Below are 21,430 nucleotides of genomic sequence, written 5' to 3'. Positions count from 1 at the left end.
CTAACATCTGAATTCTGCCAGTTCCCCCACTCCACTCTGTAGGTGCAGCCCTGCAGCCCACCCTCATCTCCTGCAATGAGCTTTTATGCTTTCCTCTACCTGCTCCAAATTTAAGCACTCCCCAAAATGAGGCTTTGCTAATCTGGCACACTGCTCTGCTGGGAAATTTCTTCTCCCTTAAAATCCCCTCACGCTGGCTAAGGGCTTGTTCAAGCACACCCAGGGCCTTCCTCACAAAGATATTCTGCATCCTTCGCTGCCCAGGTTACAACCAGCACCCGACACCTCTCTGCAGATTCAAGTAAAGGCAAAGGCCAAAGACCGGGGAGTGGGGCGAGTGGGTGCGAGACTGTTTGGGGCACAACAGCCTCCTATCAAAGCCAAACAGGAACAAAAACTTGCAGTGATCCATTTAAACCCGAGGTTCACAGATCCACCCAGCATCAGAGGACCTCTCAAAACGCTGCAGATCAAGCTCCAGCAACTTCGCTGCTGAGAAAAACCCAGTCCAAGGAAAACCTCAGATGAAGGTCTCTCCTGCAGAACAGGCAGAGTCACCTCCAGCCCTGCCACCCCATGCCCCAGTGCAGCTCTAAGCCACCTCCGTGGGCTACACAGCCACAGCCGATTGCCATTAACACTCCTGCCATGTGCCACTTTCTTCCCCCTCCACGCTGGATGGGTTCCTCCTGCTCTCCCCGCTCCCTGCACGAGAAACAGCATCAAGCAGGTTTCTCTACAACCGCTTACAGCCCAGCATCCATCCAAGCAACCTCCTGCTTCTTGGCTCCAGACCTCTCCTGCCTTCCCCTGCAGAGGACACTCGTGCTGGCAAAGCACACACAGCGGGGGTGGTGGCCAGGAGGTGCTTCAAAGACCCCATCCGAGCTGATCATCAGACAACATCTGATCAGCTTTGCTGTGACAAATCCCAACACGTTCCTGCTTTGCTGCCTGAAGATCCAGAGAGGTGGAGAATGCCAGACTGGCAATGTTGGAGCAGAAGTGACCATGCCAGGAAAGCGATGCCCAGTGATCTGCTCAGAATAGCAATGAGAGGATGGATGCTTTGAGTTACCCACACTTTTCACTAAGCAGAATCCTCCACACAGAAACTGGATGAAGATCACCCCCCTTCACATAAAACAAAACACACTCAGAAGAGCAGAGCTGCTTCCATCTCATGGTCTCCAGCAAAATCAGAGGTGAGAAGCACTACTCCTGACCCTAAATAAACTCCACTGCTGTACATTCTCTCTGTCCAAAATAGCCATGGTCTTCTTCTTTTTCCCCCAATTACACTCAGATTTTTAGCAGTCAAGCAGAGTTCTGGTTTTCGTTTACAGATTTAGAGAAGTCCCACGCAAAGGCAACTCCAGGACACGGTATGAGCAACCTGTGTTCCCATATTCTGCCAACCACCACGTGTGGGCCACTGGAGGCCAAGAAAGGACCAAAAACGAGAGAGAAAGAAACCGCATCATTAATGTCTTAATTTCTCACAGCTTCTCATTTGGTATCAGTTCATCCACGCAAAGGGCTGTAAAGTCACTATTTCACGTTGGGCATGGCAGGGAACAGTCAAGAAGCTGAAGACAGCTATTCCTAGGGTCAGGCCAATGTTTCCAGATACTTGTGTCTGGAAGGAGAAAAAACGGGACCACAAATACATTCGACACCACTGCGAGAAACTCAGTCAAGAGAACTGCTCAGACTGGGACAAGAACGCGGTATTTTATATGTTTATGAAAATTAAACTCAAATGCTTTCTGCATTTTAATGGGATCGACCACGTTTCTATTATTGGCACAGAAGTCCCTCGCAGCAGTAGGGAGAAGTTCCTAAAAATGGCAAAGACAGAGTATCCTCTTTTTTTTTTCAAAAAAAAAGGAAAAATACAGAACAAACCTTACAAATTAAACCCCGTGCTGGTTCGACAGACCGCACATGGAGTCCTTCCCACAATCAAGAGGTCTTTTGTTCCCAAAGCAAGCTAGCGGTGGCCAAAGAGAAACCAGAGCAGAAGTCCAAAGTGCACTGGTGCGAGGACATGGCCAAGGCCCTGCAGGTCCTGGCTGGGAGCAGGGCAGCTTTGCACAGCACCACAGGACTCCCGCTCGCTCCCGACCTGTCACCACCTCCAGCTCAGACACAGGACCTCTCATGTCCCTTCTCTGAAGGACTTTCATCTCTGGCACGGTACAAGCCCGAGACCAAAGCCAAGTAGCCAGGAGGACCAAACCGACGGCCACTGCCACCAGGCAATGCAGCAGCTGTCACAGCAGCCCCCTCCTCTCCATCCGTCAGTCGGATGCGGAGGGGTAACGAGATTTGTACCAAGGCGCTGTCTTTGAACAGCACAAAGCAGCAGCTCCCAGGGGTATCTGCCTCTAACAAACTGGATGAATGGTATTTAAGCAAGAAATGCCAGTCTGCTATAAAAAATTGATCACAAGCCGATGACAGTGCCTGCAGGAGCTGTAGTGGTGCTACTCTCCCTTTCCTCCGACGCTGCAAAATTGTCATTTCCACTGCTGCATCTCACTGCAGCTGCTGGGGTGTCCTGACCCCTGCCTCAACCTTACCTTGGAGCAACAAAAAGAAACCTGCATGGCTTTGGTCTTAATCTAGATCAGAGGAGCTGCAAGGCTGATCCACCTATTAGCGTCCTTTTATCTGCAGATTAACACGTGCCCATTAGAAGAGGGATTCCAGGGTGGCTTGATTACAGTTGCACTGATCTGTGTGTGGTCACGTATCTGCATGAAATCATCACGGTTTAGGCTGCTGGGCAGACTGTGCTCAAGTGCAGATGTTCCAAAACCAAGCTACAAACCTGAATTTCAGGGGTTTCTGAATCAGCATCGTTCAGAGGTGTGGGCTCTGCAGGGACAGACCCCGCTCCTCATCCCTGTCCCCTCCTAAACTGAGCAGCTCCAGGGGAAGGGAGGGTCACACATCAGTCAAAACAAAACCTGGTAGCTCAAACCAGTTGTGCTAGCAAACCTCCTGACAGAAACGGGTCTGCTGGGACCTGGGACTGGGCCAGTCACTGCTCTGGGCTGTGGTCAGCCGCTGGGACAGCCACCGTCAGCCAGCATGGCCACATCAGCAGAGGGGGAGGTTCTCCTCCCCCTCTACTCTGCCCTGGTGAGACCGCATCTGGAATATTGCGTCCAGTTCTGGGCCCCTCAGTTCCAGAAGGACAGGGAACTGCTGGAGAGAGTCCAGCGTAGGGCTACAAAGATGATCAAGGGAGTGGAGCATCTCCCTTCTGAGGAGCGGCTGAGGGAGCTGGGGCTCTTTAGTTTGCAGAAGAGGAGACTGAGGGGAGACCTCATTCATGTTTATAAATATTTAAAGGGTGAGTGTCACGAGGATGGAGCCAGGCTCTTCTCGGTGACAAACAATGATAGGACAAGGGGTAACGGGCACAAACTGGAACACAGGAGGTTCCACTTCAATTGGAGAAGAAACTTCTTCTCAGTGAGGGTGACAGAGCCCTGGCCCAGGCTGCCCAGAGAGGTTGTGGAGTCTCCTTCTCTGCAGCCATTCAAAACCCGCCTGGACGCCTTCCTGTGTAACCTCATCTGGGTGTTCCTGCTCCGGCAGGGGGATTGGACTGGATGAGCTTTGGAGGTCCCTTCCAATCCCTGACGTTCTGGGATACTGTGTTCTGTGATTCTGTGAGCACAACCAGGGAAATGTGGAATCAGAAGTACTGCACAACACAGGTTCACTTTCTCCCTCTCTCTACAGTAAACCTTCTCTACAAGAAGCCCAATGGCAGCCTATTGCCTCATCACTCCTGAAGGAGATCTCCATGGGGGATGATATTTAACTGTGCCCCAAGCTCACACACATGAACTCCAGGCTTTCAGTCCACCCGTGCACACCTAGGTACCCCTCTGGAGAGGGTCCTCGATGGGTGCAGCTTCTTGCTTCAGACAAGCTGAGAGCAGCCCCTGCAATCAGACAGAGAGCTCTATTTCACTATGCCCTGTACTCTTATTTTTATTGGTATTTTCCCCATCAGGACCTGCCCTTTGGTTTGTGCCTTCTGCACATTAGGGGGTCTGAGCCTGCGGAGCAATCCAAGTGCAAACCACCAACCACTGCCTGCCTGGCCCCGAGAGATGAACACGAGACCTTCTTGGGCCAACTCCCAGACCACACCAGCACCACGCTGCAGGGCACTGACATGGAAAGGATACCTTACAGCAAGACCTGTGTGCACACAGAGGGGCAGCTCATCCCTCCTGGGATCAGACGTTTAGCAGCAACGCCAAAGGATACCTTACAGCAAGACCTGTGTGCACATGGAGATGCAGCTCATCCCTCCTGGAATCAGACGTTTAGCAGCAACGCCGCTTAAACGCATGGTGTGGTGAGTATTGGTACAAACACCAACACAAGCAAAGGGTCTCCTGCTCCAAGCTTCTCCTTCCTGCCCAGGCTTTGTCTCCCCCAGTTAAACCCGTACCCTACGTTTTGGGCTCACACTGTGATTCAGGCTGATACTCATTTCACTGATTTCTGCACTGTTTCTCCCGATAGCTCAGTTCCCTCGACCCGGTCCTCTGCACGGCTTAACAAAATACCACCAGAAACACACACCTCAAATGCAGCCTCGTGGGCACCAAGCAATGAACAGAAACATAGCTTGGGATTCCCATTCCAGCCATTTGCTATCTCAAGAGATAACTATGGGATGCTTTCACTGCCTTTATCACCCTTTATCCCTTCCAGACACGTCTTAGCGATGATAAGCTCAGAAACTGAAGTTTCCAAGCAGGAGGGGCCTTCTCCAAGCACAGGACATTCACACACACACTCACATTCGCCTTTCTGCCTGTTGTCTGGCCCTGGAAACTTCTGGGTTTTAAATAGGGTTGTAAACAGATTAGAAAGGAAAGAAAAAAGCCTTCTGAAAGGTGCAATGCTTGTGCTACTGCACTATTCAGAAGGGGAGCAGAAATGACGGTGCAAACAACTCTTCTGAGGTCTCTCTTAAAAACCACCTTAACATGCGACAACATCAATTAAAATTGTCACCTGTTTCAGGTTCAGCTTCGATCCCAATTCAGGAAGCAACTCCTAAACAGAGAAAAAGCCGGTTACATTTGCAGCAAATTCTTTTCTTCCTTTCAAAGAGCAATCCACGCCTGCAGGAAAAGGCTGCCAGGCTCCCCTGACAGCTGTGGGACTACAGAAAATCATTTTTTGGCCCCAGTGGGTTTCTGCAGGAGCCGAGCGGGAACAAATCTTTACAGTTCACAGGCAACAAAATACCTTCATCTCCTCCTTCTCCCAGGCAGCGTGGGTCTGCAAGAAGAGTTACCAAGAAAACAACAGCGCTCGAAAAAATACCAGCAAAGACAACCACTGTGCCCTGTAACATCAACTTCTGGGTGATTCCCAATTTATTTCCTGCAATACAGCACCTGCCTTTGTGGTGTTTTTGAAAAGGGAAAGGTGTGAACGTGAAGGAAGGTGCACGAAAAGTTACCACAGCTCTGTGCTGCTGAGCCTCTTATACATACGCAGCTCAACAAAGAAATAATCAGGGGAGAAAAATGACAACTAGCAAGGACTCTGCTGCTCCACAGAAAACAGCATGGAAACGCGAAAGACAATGGGGAAAAATGAGGCAGTGATTATCAGGAAGGCTGAACAAAGCAGATGTTTCATTGTCTTGCAGAAATGAGATCAAGTCTTGGGTTCACGTGCAGATGCAGAGGCTTCAGCAGAGAACGTGTGAACGGCCTCTTCCTACCACCCTTCTCCTGAATCTGTTTTTTCCCGTTATTTTAAACCCAAGGGAAAGGGTCAGAGGTGCTGAGGACACGCTGGGCACTTTCCAGACTGGCCCACCCCCCGCAGGCTTTGGTTTTTGAAGCCATGTGATAGTGATCAAGAGCCCCATCACAGCAACCCCTGTAACCCTCGCAAACCTCACACACAGCTTTCCAGAGACAAACCTTGAAGCCCAAGGGGGTGCGTCAAAATACGCTTCTGATGTACCATAAAATATGAACGAGGAAAACACTCCCTCCTAACCCAGCAGCCGTCTTTTAGAAGGGAATTGCCTCTTTCAACTGCTCAGCCCCAAGGGATCTCTCACCGTCAAATTCCACGAGGGTCTGGGGGTTTGCCCGGCTTAATTTGAGCGCACAAGGGGCTGCCGGAGGAAAGCTGCGAGGCAGTTTCGGTTGCAAAGCCTTGTTTGGGTAAAGGACAGCCTTATGTGAGATTCTGCATGTACTGCATCTGGGCTTCCCCTACTCACTAGCCAGAAAACACGGCAGGGGTGCGAGAGGGAGCGAATTCAAACGCAATCAGGGGAAGAGAGAGGGGAAATGAGGCTGGGAAATGAGGGCAGGCGTGGTTTCTGCCCTGCTACCGAGGCCGGGTGCCCACAGGGCTGTGATCTCGATGTGCTCTTTGGACTCCCACCTGCTTCCGGAGGCGCAGGTGGTGCCACGGCCAAGGGCACCTTTTCCATCTGGGGCTGGCTAGCTGCCACCCATCCCTTTTATTCTTTCCTTTCCCCTCTCTTCCCCTGCTCCAGACCACAGGGATTCACAGCTTGGAAACCTTCACGTCACGTTATCGCTGTGCCGCAACACGTGGGTGACATCTGAGGATCACTTTGTGTTTGCTGGGCCGTAACACGCTGGTAGTGAACAGAAATCCACTGCACCAGCCTTTACCAAGCTGCTGCAGCTTCCCAGGTATTTCTGGGTGGGACCTGCAAGCCTTCCCTTGACTGAGGAGCAGGACACCTATAGCCAGTCTCTCTCCATCATCAGACACAGCACAACGAGAGGATCAAGCTCGTTATAGCCAAAAATAAAGCGTCACAGGGCCAGGGACCAAGTGGTCGTAGCAGAGATCTGCCTGTTTCAGTATCTACTCCCTACTGGGCAAATGAACCCTAAAAAATTAACCAAACAACCCAACAACAAAGAAAGGCCCATTTCTGTTCACCACCAATGCACCAGATTACTTCACATCTCCTTTTGCCTTCTTAAAAAAAATTAAAAAGGCAGTGCTCTGTTTTATCAAGTGACGGCAAAGCCACCCCTAAGGATTCTGCAGTGAAGATTTTGGAGCGAGTCGCATTACTGCAGGCAACATACAGAGAGAGAGAGAAAACATCATCTGGTTTACTACTGTAATGATATGGGAATGCAATCAAGTCGCCTAACATATCAGCTTCTTGACAGCTTCCAAGCTTAGGAGCAGCCTCAAGTTAACACGCTACGCTTAATTTCCTTTGGGTCGAACTCGTAAGAAATCTAATTTGTTTCACAAGCAGCTCTGGGTTTCGGCAGACGGCTGATGAGCACCACAGCCAAGAGAGGCCATTTAGTGTCTCGCACGGATCTGCTGGAGAAGGTAATTGATCAATTACATATTTAGAAACACACTGGGGAAGAGATCTGATGGTGGCCGTGTGACTATTTTAACATCCCTGCTTCTCTGTAGGAAGAGAAGAAATAAATCTATATATATGTAAAATGAAAAAAAAAAATCAATCCACTCAGTGGGACACCTCCGAATTCCACGTGTTCCCATGCAGCAAGGTGTCCCCTCACGCACTCAAAGAGAGCCAAGAGCAATGGCAGCAGCACTGACTGCTGGGCATATACATTACCAGGCTGGGGGTGGGTTTAGGCATTGTCTTCCGTGCTCTGTGGACCTTGACTTCAGTGTTAGCAGCGGTGGCTTTTTTAGCATCCATGTCCTTACTGCCCTCCCCAAGCTTGGCTGGCATCGTGGCTTGCATCTGAGAAAAGGAGCCCACAGTTCTCCCTTTGCTTGCTCCTCCTGGAAGGGTTTTTGCAGCATGGCCGGTGAGAGAAGCAAAGGTGCTGGTAGTCCTTAGGGGTTGCTCCTGTGCCATCTGCTTGGTTAGGATATATCCATTGCTCCCTGTTACAGAAGTCTGTGTGAAGTCATTAGCTTTCATGTGGTTTTGCTTCCCAGTCTCACCATCTCGTTCAGAAATGCCATTTTCCGCTATCCTATTTAATTTAGTACTAGAGTCCTGCTGGCTCACTTTCGTATTGTCCTGAGTGTTTTTAGCTGGGTTTGGGTGGCTACCAGCTTCGCTGTGCTCACAGGAACCGTTGGTTTCACCGTCTACTGCCATTTTTGGTTCCCCTGCTTGCTTTTCTGTAGCGCTTTCATCTGCAGCCATGGCATTAAATCCTGGAGAAAGAGGATAAGGAGGAAGAGAGGAGAAAGAGATGGGTCACAAGCGTTATCAAAACTCCAAAGAGAAGGCACAGCTACTTACAGCGGCTAACGAAGAGCAAACCTCTCCCCTAGAAAACTGCTTGCTATGTATATATCTATGTATATGTATCTGTATGTATACACACACACATCCGTGTAGGCCGCTGACTCACCTACCTGACCGGCTTGCCTGGATCCTCAGATGGTGAAAACTGGGGTGGCTCACTTGAAAGCAGTGCCCTCATTCCCACTTGCCTCAGCTGCAGATGTGCCCATTTATTCCCAACTATGGCTTTTTCAAGGTAAATATTATCTTTAGATTTTCCAATAACTACAGTTATTGGACCACACGTCAACACCTCGCATTTCAAACAAAGCGCTGCCCAATCTTGCATCCAGATCTCTGGCAAAGCCCTTCACATTGCCAGACTGACACAAGAAAAGCTTGCTGGTAGGGCTGCACAGGTCGGTTTTTGTGGCACAGACACAGGGCAGCAGCTGAATCTCTACATCAGGGCTCTGCTGCCACACGAAACATCACGAGGAGTAAAGACACAGCTCTCCTGGCAATGCCGTCCAGTGGCTCTTTTGCCAGGATGATGCCGCACGGGAGCAGGACTCACGGTGTCATTTCAGAGGGAATAGGCAGAGCAAACACGGAGGTGAATCACATTACATGCAATTTCAGACTAAAAGAATCATGATTCAAACCCAGCAAGATGTTTGCAGGCTGACTAAAAGCTCACGCACACTTAAAACAGGAGTGCCCATGTAAGGTATTTTTTCCTCTCCCAAACATTTCCATGTTCCCCCCACCAATGAATTTGCCCCCTCAGAGATTTCAGACCCGAGCTGAAAAAAACCCAAGTATGGATGCCGTGTACTTGCAGAAAGGTTTCCAACATGACAAACTACCAGCTCCCCAGGCAACCAGCAGTGATAGCAATTCACTGGCACGTTCAGTGAAACGATTAAATCAACCTGCCATCAGGGACTCCTCGTATTGTTTTCCTTCCAGAGGTCAGACAGTTATGAAAAGCATCACAAGTACCAGCGAAAGCTCCGTCCAACCGGGCTGTCAAAGCAGGTAGGGCCGATTTACAACCAGCTCAAATCAAAGCAATTTTTGCCTGCAGCTTTGCAGGTCCGACCAGCACGTTGGGTATCAGTGTCTCCCTTCACGCTGCTCCTGGAGCGCAAACACTCGAGGAAAACAAGATTCTGAGTATCAGTGCTGACCTGGCCAAACCTAAAGCATGAAGAGGAAGCCAGATCCCGGGTCCCATGATGTCTGGCTGGGCTGGCTGTTCAAAGCTGGGCTCTGCAGGGCTTTGCTGTGTGCCCCAGGCACCTGCAGCTCAGTGCAAACATCAACAGGGAGAAGCAGCAGCACTGCACAGATCACTGCAACAGCTCTGCCCAAAAAGCACCAAATTCCCCTTCCAGTTAGTGGCAACTAGGGAAAAAACCAAAAAATCTCTCCCAAACGACTTGAGGCCCTACCCAACCTCTTCTTTCCACCCTTTTAATGTATTCATTCAGTCCACCTCCCTACCATTGGGTTGATCTAAAAGATTCTGATACCAATTTCTGCACAGCCAGCACTTGCAGACCTCTCCAAAACCAATGCATTCCAGTACCAGTAACATCCACATTACTGCCCCAAAATTCTGAGGTTTTTTGGTGCTCATGTGGAATTTAAAGACAAACACTTCCAGCATCAAACTGAAAGCCATCCCACACGTGGTCAGTACACTTGGACCATCCAATCCAAGTGCTCTGTCTTGAAGCACGGCCAATGCTGAACTCAAAGCAGCTGGTCAGGGCTCTGCCCAGGTCTCAACGACAACGCCACAGCACTCGACTTGCTCCAGCCCAGTCCTACCCACCAAGTACAAGTACCCATGAAGTCCTAGTCCTGCCCTGCGTTTCCAACTGGAAGCCACAGATGCTGGGCACAAAGCATCTTATACTGGGAAGTGTCCTCAAACCCTGCTGACGAGTGGTGACTCTTCCTTGGGGTTCAGCTCTGGCCGTGCTTCCTCATAAGACCCCTGCACTAAGAGGTCCATTCCCCCCAAACCCTGGCAGCTCAGCCTGTCACTGCATCCCACGTGAACTCTGCAGGCTCAGCGCCTCCAAAAAGAGCTCCAAAACCCCCAAAAAGAGCTCACTGGAGCACAGGCAGGGGGGCAGAGGCACAAACCCCACCTCTGGGAGGCAGCAATGGAGTGGCTCTCCAAGCGCGATCCAAAGTCATCACCTCCATCTGCTGCCCTCTCACACCACCCAGACCCCCTTCTGCTACTGAGAGCTCTGGTAAGACACACAAGGGTTTGTTTCAGATATCAACAACTCTGGGAGAAGATAAAGTGCTCTTTTTTTCACTGTTATTTAACTACCTGAAAAGTCTTGGGCAAAGGAAGCCAACAGCTATGTCTTTATTCTTTCAATCCTTGTTTCTCTTTCTGCATTTGGTGTCTTTAAAAAAACTTTGCTGTGACCACTTAAACAATTGTTTCAGCAAAGTCAGTGCCAGAAGAAAAACAAATAAAGAGCTCCCTAACCCCAGATGGAGGTTTCCAGCGCTCAGCACAAGGCACCTGGCCGAATGAAGCCTTCAATATTTGTTGATTTAAACATTGCGCACTCCCACCAGCGCAGCCAAATAACTTCAGAGGCTGACTATTAGATACACTGAATAAGCAGAGGGCAAGAATTGCTCTACCTGTCACAAAGGCAACCAAACCAAGTTAAATTAGAGCACTGCCCTTTTTTTAACTGCATTACTCCAGAAAGCGTCGTGGGCTTTATGAAAAATCCATGAAGCTAAAATTAAAATCCCACATAGTTTCCCCCACACATTCTTATTAAGCGTGCAAAACGCAATCTGATTGACTGCGGAAGTGCCATCAATCCCCCATAAACAGACACCAAACTTCCAAACCTGTACGAGTGGAGATTTGACAAAACGAAGATGGGAAATGTCACAGTCCCTGAAGTAATCCCCCATAAACAGACACCAAACTTCCAAATCTGTACGAGTGGAGATTTGACAAAACAAAGATGGGAAATGTCACAGTCCCTGAAGCTGCACAGGACTGCAGACAGCAGCCGTCAGGGGATGGTTCTGATTTAAAAGAATCACGCACCCACTCTGCCCTTCTGCAAATGACTGCTCACCTTGCAGGGCACAGCAAGGTCCAAGGGCTTCCAGCTCCAGACCTGAGCATCGGCTGTGCCACCGCACATGGGGATGAGCAAAATGTGCTGTGCGGTGTCACAATTTGGTGCCTAACGAACGCGCATCCACAGGACAAAACCTGTTAGGGCAGCTGCCATCACAAACTCACTGGTTGGTGAGCGTCAGCAGAGACCAAGCACTGGACAGGAGGAAACACCACGTCCCTCTGCAGCCTCCAACAAGGCTGAGACACCGCGGGCAAGGCTGTCCTGAGCTGCTGCTTTCTTTGGGGAAAGATCACCTCCATCCTCCAGCTCACTTTTCTGGCAGCACTGAAACAAGCTCATAAACAGTCTGGAACAGCTCTGTTTTCTACAGAGCTCCTGTACAGCACGGGGCTCCTGCAAGAAGCCAACGCACCGACTGCAGGGGCTCATTGTCCCTACCTGAACATCAAACTAAAGAGACCTCAACGAGAAACTACTTTATGTCAGGAGCTCTGCTCAGTAAGATGTGGTAACCCAAGTAAACCAGCCTGGTATTCACAACCAAAATACCTGGTCTGGTCATAGGAAAATAGGAGTTGCTGTCTCAGGCCAGGCTGCTGCCCCACTTGCCACGATGCTGTGCCTCTAACTCGGTGCTCGGTCCTCGTGGAACAGGACACAGCAACTCTGACTGTACTCAGTAAGTCTCAGGTACACTAAGTGCATGTGTACAAGCACTGCTGAATAGGTGCAATTCAATTTATATTTACACTTGTGCTGAAATACAGCCTAGAGATGGGGACGGGAACACAAGCTGGAGACAACACTGAATGAAACAGCCCACAGCAGCTCTTCAACAGCACCAGGCAGGGAAAGAAACACTTGTTCCTGGCGTGACCTTCTCGTCTCTCCTTTTTCATTATTAAATGAAAGGTTTCATTGCAAACCTGCTAAAATCCTAATTTCAAATATACCTCGTGGCAATGGGATCTCTTCTTGACAACGCTGTTCAACAGCTTTTCCACTCCTGTGCTGCAAGTGTCAGTGAATAAAATCCTAAAAATCGGTATTTCTCTAAAACTTCATAACCTGACAGTGTTTATTCCTTCGAAACAGAGCAGAACTCTGTTCCCTCCATATTTACTGTTCTCACCAAGTCCCTCATTGTTCCTTCATCTACAACCACTCTTTAATTTTAAAAAATGAAAGTCAGAAAGATACAGCCTATATCCACAGAAGTGCAACTTCATTTACTGGAGGCATCCTAGAACTTGCAGAGCTCCCTTATGCATCCCCTACACAGCAGTAAAAGCTTGTCACAAGGACCACAACGCTGCCTGCATCCTGATCCAAGCATTCAGCATTAATTTAAAATCCAGCAACGTGCAGGGTTTTAAGTGTAACTTGCCCAAGAGCTTCATTTTCTGTTATGGTGCCTATTCTCTGCAGCTGATACCAAGTTGTACCTTCTAGGGGCTGGCTACATTTTAGTGACACCAGGAATTTAATACTCAGAGTATTATGCAGATACATGATCCCTGCAACTCCACCCAGCAAAGAATAATCCCTAACGTACTTAAATCACATCTCCAAATTAACAACTCTCTGGAGCAACGCAGCTCCCTCCTCCCACCTCTCCCCAGACCCTCTGGAAGTTTCAGTCTTAAGCTTTCTTCTCAGTATCAAACACAGTCATTCAAAATGGAATTTAAATGCCCATGAAGAGAACAGAATCTGAAGAAAGGAGGGGAGCAGCTAAGCCAGACAGGATCAGACACCTAATTTTAGGTGCTCAAAAGGTGTCTGAGACTCCAGGGTGCCCCTAAGCCACCACTGCAACCAACAGAGAGAAGACAGCTCCAAAAAAGCACAGTCTGACTTCAGACATCTGTCTTGGGATAAACTCATCACTGCCTGGACGTGCCCACCACGTGCACACAGTAAGGAGCTGGACCAGTTCAGAATTAGGACGATAACTGAAAATCAAGATGCTAAATGAGGCGAAGTGAAACCCATCTCTGCTCTCCCAGCCCAGGCTCCTGCAGTGCTGGTTCCTCTCCAGCCCCTTCACAGAATCACAGAATACGAGGAGTTGGAAGGGACCTGGAAAGCTCCCCCAGTGCAACCCCTGCCAGAGCAGGATCACCAGAGCAGTCACACAGGAACACGGCCAGGGCTTTGGGTGTCTCCACACAAGGAGACTCCACAACCTCTCTGGGCAGCCTGGGCCATGCTCCATAACCCTCACACTCACAAAGTTTGGCCTCATCTTCAGCTTGAACCTCCTGTGCTCCAGCTTGGGACCATTGCCCCTTGTCCTGGCATTGGCCATCCCAGAGCAGAGCCTGGCTCCTTCCTCCTGACACTGCCCTTTCCCAATGGATCCCCAGGAATGAGGGCACCCCTCAGTCTCCTCTGCTCCAAGCTCAAGAGCCCCAGCTCCCTCAGCCGCTCCTCAGCAGGAGATGCTCCACTCCCTCCAGCATCTCTGTGGCCCTGCTGGACTCTTTCAAGCAGTTCCTGTCCTTCTAGAGCTGAGGGACCAGAACTGAACACAATATTCCTTTCCCCGTTGGGCTTCCAGCCCTTCCAGCAGAGCCAGACCTGGCCCCGGTGCTCAGTTCAGCCTGCCAAAACCTGCCCGGGGCACAGCCTGTCCCACAGATGTGCTGCAGCCCCCACCACCCATCCCAGACACAGCCAGAGGGAACTGAATCGCCTCTGCACAGACCAAGGGGGGTGAGCAGCCACCAGAAACTTTCCATATGCCGGCAGCCAGACGAGCAGCTCACATCTCTGTATCACTTTGAGAACGCTCCGAGAAAAATAAAGTCTTAAATATATTTTTTAGATTCATATCTCACTGCTCAGCGAGACAAGATAAGAAAAATATGCAAGTATTACAAGCCCAAACTCCAGGCCAAAATGCAATCATCGCTAGGTCTGAGAATTAAAAAAAATCAATTTAAAAAAATGGAAAAAAGAAGGAAAAAAAAAATCCTACAAGCAAATGCACTATAATCCGATCTGGAACTTTTACATGTTTTTTGAGCATCTCGGTGCTGAGCAGTGGTAGAGGTGAGAGGCCCCACTGCCCAGGCCTTGCACAATATTCCCCACACATTTCGAGTGCCCCCAGCTCAACCCCCAGCTCACGACAGCCCCGAGGCTTCAGCTGCCGCAAGGGAGAGACATCAAACTCTGAACTAAGCAAAGACAGAGCTTAATGAAAAGCTCATGATTTTGAAGAGCAGTACAAGCAGATACTGCATACATTTATATTTATATATACACACATTTCACAGATGTTTTTACCTTAAGCACTCTGCAGATCATCTTTAAAACACCACAAATACCAGAGTCATTTATTCAACACCCAACTGCCCTGCTGGATAAACTTCTAAAAGCGAGAAAGGCACCTGCTTACCATCCTTGTGTTACAACAGCTCCCTTCCCCCTCCTTCCTCTAAGTCAAAAAAAAGCACAAACTGTAAAGCAGAGAGAAGCCCAGCTGACAAAAAGGGTGCCCAAGGGATGGGGTACAGCAGGGAGAACTGGAGATCCTGTATCCACTGGGAAGGAAAGCACCAGCTCTATCACTGAAGTCAAAAAGCACAACATTTTGAAGCCAAGAAACGAGGAGAATTAAGTGCTTCAGGACAAAGTTAGGACAGGGAACTGCTGGAGAGAGTCCAGCGTAGGGCTACAAAGATGATCAAGGGAGTGGAGCATCTCCCTTATGAGGAGCGGCTGAGGGAGCTGGGTCTCTTTAGTTTGCAGAAGAGGAGACTGAGGGGAGACCTCATTCATGTTTATAAATATTTAAAGGGTGAGTGTCACGAGGATGGAGCCAGGCTCTTCTCGGTGACAAACAATGATAGGACAAGGGGTAACGGACACAAGCTGGAACACAGGAGGTTCCACTTCAATTGGAGAAGAAACTTCTTCTCAGTGAGGGTGACAGAGCACTGGCCCAGGCTGCCCAGAGAGGTTGTGGAGTCTCCTTCTCTGCAGACATTCAAAACCCGCCTGGACGCCTTCCTGTGTAACCTCATCTGGGTGTTCCTGCTCCGGCAGGGGGATTGGACTGGATGAGCTTTGGAGGGCCCTTCCAATCCCTGACGTTCTGGGATTCTGTGAAAGTTCCTCTCTGGGGAGAGTTATTGATGGTCTCTTCTTTCCCCCACCCTTCTAAATCCAGAAAGGTGGGTGATACCCATCCAAGAGCCTGGCCATGCATTTCCAAAACACAACTGCCACTCCTCCCAGTGCCCTGGAGCTCTGTCACCTTGTGGCAGCGTCATCGCTTACCACCTCCAACAGACACATCAAGAGCCAACACAGGGAAAGAAAGTAAAAAAGCAAAGAAAAACCAAGAACAACTTCAGCTGTGAACACACAAAACTGAGATGACACAGGTCGGGTAAATGGGATTCAGCATCTCGCCAGTGGGCTGCCTGCGAACACCAGCAGTGACTCACAGCAGTTTAATGGCCCACATGAAATTAATTCATTCCTTTGCCGTGGGATCAGGGCCGTGGTGTTACAGCACTGGCCACGAAGCCCTGGGCCCATCTGTGACCAAGGGATGCCCCTGCTCCAGGGCTGCAGGATTTCTTCTGTGTGCCACAGGGCACGGCCTCCCCGGAGCAGGGGTCTCGAGCACGGGGAGCATCTGGGTGAACATCTAACACTGCTAAGCATAATTTTGCTCTGCCTGGTCTCAGCAGGGGTTCGCAGTGCTGACTACAGCAAGGTGAGGAGATTTTCCTTTTGCTCCTTTTAAAGCAGCCACCTCTGCAGCTGGGAATGCAAAGGTAGCAGCTGCTCAGTGGAAAGCAGCACTTTGCTCACTCACATCAGCCTCCGATCGGCAAGAAGAGGGAGAAACAGAAACGAACAAAAAAAAAAAAGAGAAAAAAGGCCCCTCCAGGAATTCAAAACGCTGACACTCTCCAAAAGCAGCTTCGAGTTAATTTGAGAGCACAGGGGCTGTGCGCCTCACCCAGCGCTGTGCTCCAGCGCCACGGCTCCCCTACAACGGCTGCCTCGGATGAAGTCTCAGAAACGCAGAGGCTAAAGGAGAACTTTGTTACCAACTCCCCTTCCTGCTCCTTCGAGCGGCTGCTTTAGTGGAACTTTCTGTCTCTGGGGCTGGGGAATCAGAAAAGGAGCGGTTTGCCTTGAAAGGTCAAGCGAGATGCAGCACCGAGTTAGGAGCTACATACGTTAGGAGGAGAACTGAAATCGTCTGCAACGCTTGCAAAGAAACCACGTTTTAATTAGTTTCTCTCTGAGTCAGACTAAAGACAACGCGGCCTCATAAAACACGAGAGCAACTGTTTTCCGCTCATCTCTTCCATCTCCCTGCCCCTTTCCCCGCCACAGGGAAAGATAGATCTAAACTCACACTCACACGTAAAACTGAACTGGAACATTTCCTTACGGCCAAAATCCACACTTTCATTCACAGCTTTTTTTTTAATTCTATCTATATCGAACAATTTTACACAGAAGGGGATACCAAGTCTAGTGAGCAACTTACACGGGGCTTTACATAGGCTGGGACTCAACCCCAGAACTGGAAATTAAAAGTACTGGGAACAAGCAAAGATCTCATTCCTACAGATAAAACCACAGACTATGAACTAGGGCAGCTCAGCTATTGCCCCACAAGAGTGTGAGCCTTTCCTGCAACAGGGGATCTTCATGGAGATCTCCAACACGCTGATCTTCATCAGTGGTGGAGCCACACAGCAGCTACAGGCACTACTGCAGCAGAGCCACTGTGCTTGGGGACAGACCCCTAAATCTCATTCAGGGCTGCAGGTTACCTGAATTTCCTGGCTCATCAGAAGGGGTGGTTATAGGGCAGGGAGGTTCTCCTGCCCCTCTGCTCTGCCCTGCTCACACCACAGCTGCAATCTTGTGTCCAGTGCTGGGCCCTCAGCTCAAGAAGGACAGGAACTGCTTGAAAGAGTCCAGCAGGACCACAAAGATGCTGGAGGGAGTGGAGCATCTCCTGCTGAGGAACGGCTGAGGGAGCTGGGGCTCTTCAGCTTGGAGCAGAGGACACTGAGGGGTGCCCTCATTCCTGGGGATCCATTGGGAAAGGGCAGTGTCAGGAGGAAGGAGCCAGGCTCTGCTCTGGGATGGCCAATGCCAGGACAAGGGGCAATGGTCCCAAGCTGGAGCACAGGAGGTTCAAGCTGAACATGAGGCCAAAGTTTGTGAGTGTGAGGGTTCTGGAGCATGGCCCAGGCTGCCCAGAGAGGTTGTGGAGTCTCCTTGTCTGCAGACACCCAAAGCCCTGGCCGTGTTCCTGTGTGACTGCTCTGGTGAACCTGCTCTGGCAGGGGTTGCACTGGGGGAGTTTTCCAGGGCCCTTCCAACTCCTGACATGCTGGGATTCTGTGATCTCAGACACAGAGAAAGCACAAGTTTGTATGCAGAGGTGCAACTCGAAAAAGGCCAGAGAGGAGCAGTGGAGCCACAGTACATGCTGACATGGTTCAACAGGGATCTGATACTGACCTCAGTACCAGTGCCCTTCCAAGACAAGAGGGAGTAAGAAGAGGGAAACCACAGGAATTCAAAGTAAGTTTTTAGCCCAAACAGTACATTTGTATCTGCAGGTTCAAGCCTCTCAAAGGTTTAGATCCCAGGCGCAATATTCACAGATAACCTGCCCACGGGCTTTTCCCAAAGGGAACAAAACCCAGGACAGAACCAATCTGACACTGCAGGGCACGGCTCCCATCGAGCACACGTCCATCCACTGCAGCAGCTCAGCCTGAACCAGAGCCCAGAAGCCCCAGCTGCCCTGTGCGGATTCCCATTGCACACATCAGAGAATGCTTTGGAATGGAAGGAACCTTTAAAGGCCACTTGGTCCCTTCTCTGCAGTGCACAGCGACATCTTGGATCAGATCAGGTTGCCCAGCCTCGTCCAACCTGACCTTGAGTGTTTCAAAGGATGGGGCATCTACCACCTCTCTGGGCAATCTGTACCAGTGCCTCACCACCCTCATCTGAAACAACTTCTTTATAGATCTACTGTGAATCACCTCTCTTTTAGTTTAAAATCATTATCCCTTGTCTTATCACTGCAGGTCCTACTAAAAGGTCTGTCCCCATCTTTCTTATAAGCCCCTTTTAATTTCTGAAAGGTCACAATAAGGCCTCCCTGGAGCCTTCTCTTCTCCAGGCTGAACAACGCCAGCTCTCTCAGCCTTTCCTCACAGCAGAGCTGCTCCGTCCCTCTGATCATTTCTGTGGCATTCCTCTGGACCAGCTCCAACAGCTCCATGTCTTTCCTGTGCTGGGGACTCCAGAGCTGGATGCAGGACTGCAGATGGAGTCCCACCAGAGTAGAGGGGCAAGGTCCTCATCTGCAGCCCAGGATGTGGTTGGCCTTTACATCCCCCAGTACCCCCAGTCTTTCTTCGCATGGCTGCTTCTCAATCCCTTCATCCCCCAGCCTGTATTGATACCAGGGGCTGCCCCAACCCAGGTGCAGGACCTTGCACTTGGCCTGGTTGAACCTCATGAGGTTCACCTGGGCCTACTTCTCCAGGTGACTCTGGATGGCACATCCCTTCCCTCGGGAGCATCACTCCGCCTGCTGGCATCTGCAAACTTGATCTCACGTCCACCCTGCACTCAAAAATGCAAATTCTTTGCCAACGCTAAACACTGTTATTAACAGAATTTCGGGACAGTAACTAATTGAACTCCTATGATGATCACAGCTGGGTAACGCAGGTCAGTGAAGAACAATGCATACAGCAAGTGACCACGCAAACCAGTGCTTTTACACACGTGGTACGCTTGGGAAGAGAAGGACACAACTCAAATGCTACCACAAGAATGGAGACAGTTCAGTTCGCATTTTAGGACCCTTCTTTCCCCAGTAACAGAATGGACAACAAGCTGAAGTGGTTGAAAACTGAGCACCTCATGAACGTCTCTCTTCCCATCCTCCTTCTGGATTTTCTCCTCCACAGACTCTCAACACTTACCTCGAGATCAACCAAGAGCTAAATAAACCAGCTTTGTACTCCTGAGGCAGACACGGCAAGGGATCAAAGCCAGAGCGTCCTCCAGAGCAACGCGACCTCCTCCTGACGTCTCAGACGTCTGCCCAGACCAGAGGTCCATACACAACTGGCGTCAGCGCCAGCGCTCACGTGCTCCCAGTTAATATCCAAGCACCGTGGCCACATCTGACACAGCATTCAGTATTTTGCCTGTTCTGAGCTTTACTTTCGAACTAGAGCAGCTTGACAAAACACTACATTGAGCAGAAGTGAAAGAAAAGGCAATGCTGTGCTCACACACATCTGAGTTTAGTCCAAAATCTGGTTTCCAGCTAAGACCAGGTATTCTGATGGGGCCAGTTCGGTGCTTTCCTAATGCTCTATTACGGAGAGGAGAACAAAAACGCACCAAATCCCTGCAGAGCTATGAGAAGTAACTAGTAAAGGAATAACAAAGCCACGGGAAGAAAGGAAGGAGGGAGAAGAAAAAGGGTAGTGGGTACTTTTCCTAATCCCACTGACACATTTATTAAGCCCTTAGATTTGTGTGCACCAACTCACGGGCAACCACACAGGAGAAACTTTGTCAAATTAACACGTGCGCTGCATCCTGCATGGTAAAAGCGAGCAGAAACAAGGCAGAAGCCATGAAGCATCCCCCAGCAGCACGAGGAGTGGAGTGCCTAACCCCACCGGCCATCCCGCAGCGACCGGTGCCTGCTCTGCAGCAACAGAGAAACTCAGAGGAAAACAGAAAGTTAACTCTGGCAGAGGGAGGAAAGGGCTAGGTCATCATGTGGCGGGGATCAGAGTTCAGTTAAAAGCAGTTCCACAGAGGAGGTTCAAAGTAACTCTGCTGCACTTCACAGCCACACCAAAGCAGAAGTGAAAACGAGATAGAATTCTTTAGGTGGGTGGAAATCGATGGACTGAAAAGCAAATTTGTTATCATCTGGGGAAAAGCCCTGCTCGGAATAAACCCAGGAGGAGAACAGAGCCACCCTATTCATGGGAGCACACCTGAGACCCTCAGGGCACAGCACAAATCTCCAAGCCCCCAGTTTGGTGCCCAGCACATGAGCAAGGTCTGGCCCTCAGTGGGGGCAGGTGCTCACCTTCCTCTTTGTTGTTGGTGATATCTTTCAGCAGCTCAGTCTTCATGCAGGCGTCTTTCCTTGTCTCTCCCTTACTCAGCACTGTTCGCTAGGGGTGGGGAGAGAAGGGATGGGGGAAAAGAAAGAAAAAAAGAATTATCACGGTTTAGCTCCATGTTCATACACACGCTGCATTTAAAACAAGAGACAACCATGGACACATCCTGTTTACAGCCCGGGCAAACCTCATCCTCCACAATAACACTGCCACCAAGGCACGAGGCAGAGATGGAGAAGGGCCAGGCCTGGCATCTGACAGCCCGGGAAGTGCAGGGGTCCAAGCTGCGCCCAGGGCCGAGGCCTCACAGCAATTTGGATACGATGGAGCCAGATGGATCCTCTCAGTGTAACGTGCTTGGGAGTGCAGCTCCCCAGTGCCTGCACCAGTGCAGATTAAAGCGGTCAGATCCATCGCACTCTCATTACATGTCATTTATGGACATTTACAGCCCAAGTAGGCTTTTGGTAGTCTTGCTTTTTTGGAAGTTCACTCAAATGCAACTTGTAAAATGCAAACCATCAGCGAGCTACAGCTAACTCATCATTCAGAACAGCCACGTTTATTACAGAGCTCTGGTTTTAACGCTATAGAAAGTAACTTTTCTTTTTTTCCCCTTTTTTAAGTATTTTTTTTTAAAGAGAACACCTGCTCGTCTCCTCTGCCTTTCACATGCCTGGAGTCACGTTGCCAGGTCAGGTTTTCAGCTTTAACACCTCCTCTTTCTTTCTTTTTTAATTTTTTTTTAAGTGGCGGGACAAAAAAACCAAAGCTACCAAAACAAAAAGAAAAAAGGTCTTTAAAAACCCCAAACACACAAGAAA

General features: G+C 49.8%; 1 protein-coding gene across 1 annotated transcript in view; it reads right to left on the bottom strand.

Annotated features, from left to right (window-relative positions):
* EHMT1 (euchromatic histone-lysine N-methyltransferase 1) overlaps window positions 1–20,655 on the bottom strand; it is a 62,352-nt gene extending 41,697 nt beyond the window's left edge. Inside the window, exons 1-2 of the mRNA XM_010179962.1 lie at window positions 20,570–20,655; window positions 7,661–8,217 (exon numbers count right to left, since the gene is read on the bottom strand). Coding sequence (XP_010178264.1) covers window positions 7,661–8,217; window positions 20,570–20,615 — 603 coding nt within the window. The 5' untranslated portion in view covers window positions 20,616–20,655. The remainder of the gene's footprint in view (window positions 1–7,660; window positions 8,218–20,569) is intronic.
* Between the last annotated feature and the right edge of the window lie 775 nt (window positions 20,656–21,430).

This window comes from Mesitornis unicolor, unplaced genomic scaffold (genome assembly GCF_000695765.1).
Source record: "Mesitornis unicolor isolate BGI_N332 unplaced genomic scaffold, ASM69576v1 scaffold412, whole genome shotgun sequence".
Classification (NCBI taxonomy): domain Eukaryota; kingdom Metazoa; phylum Chordata; class Aves; order Mesitornithiformes; family Mesitornithidae; genus Mesitornis; species Mesitornis unicolor.
The sequence above is the reverse complement of the archived record's forward strand: the minus strand, read 5'-3'. Positions and strand labels throughout refer to the sequence as shown.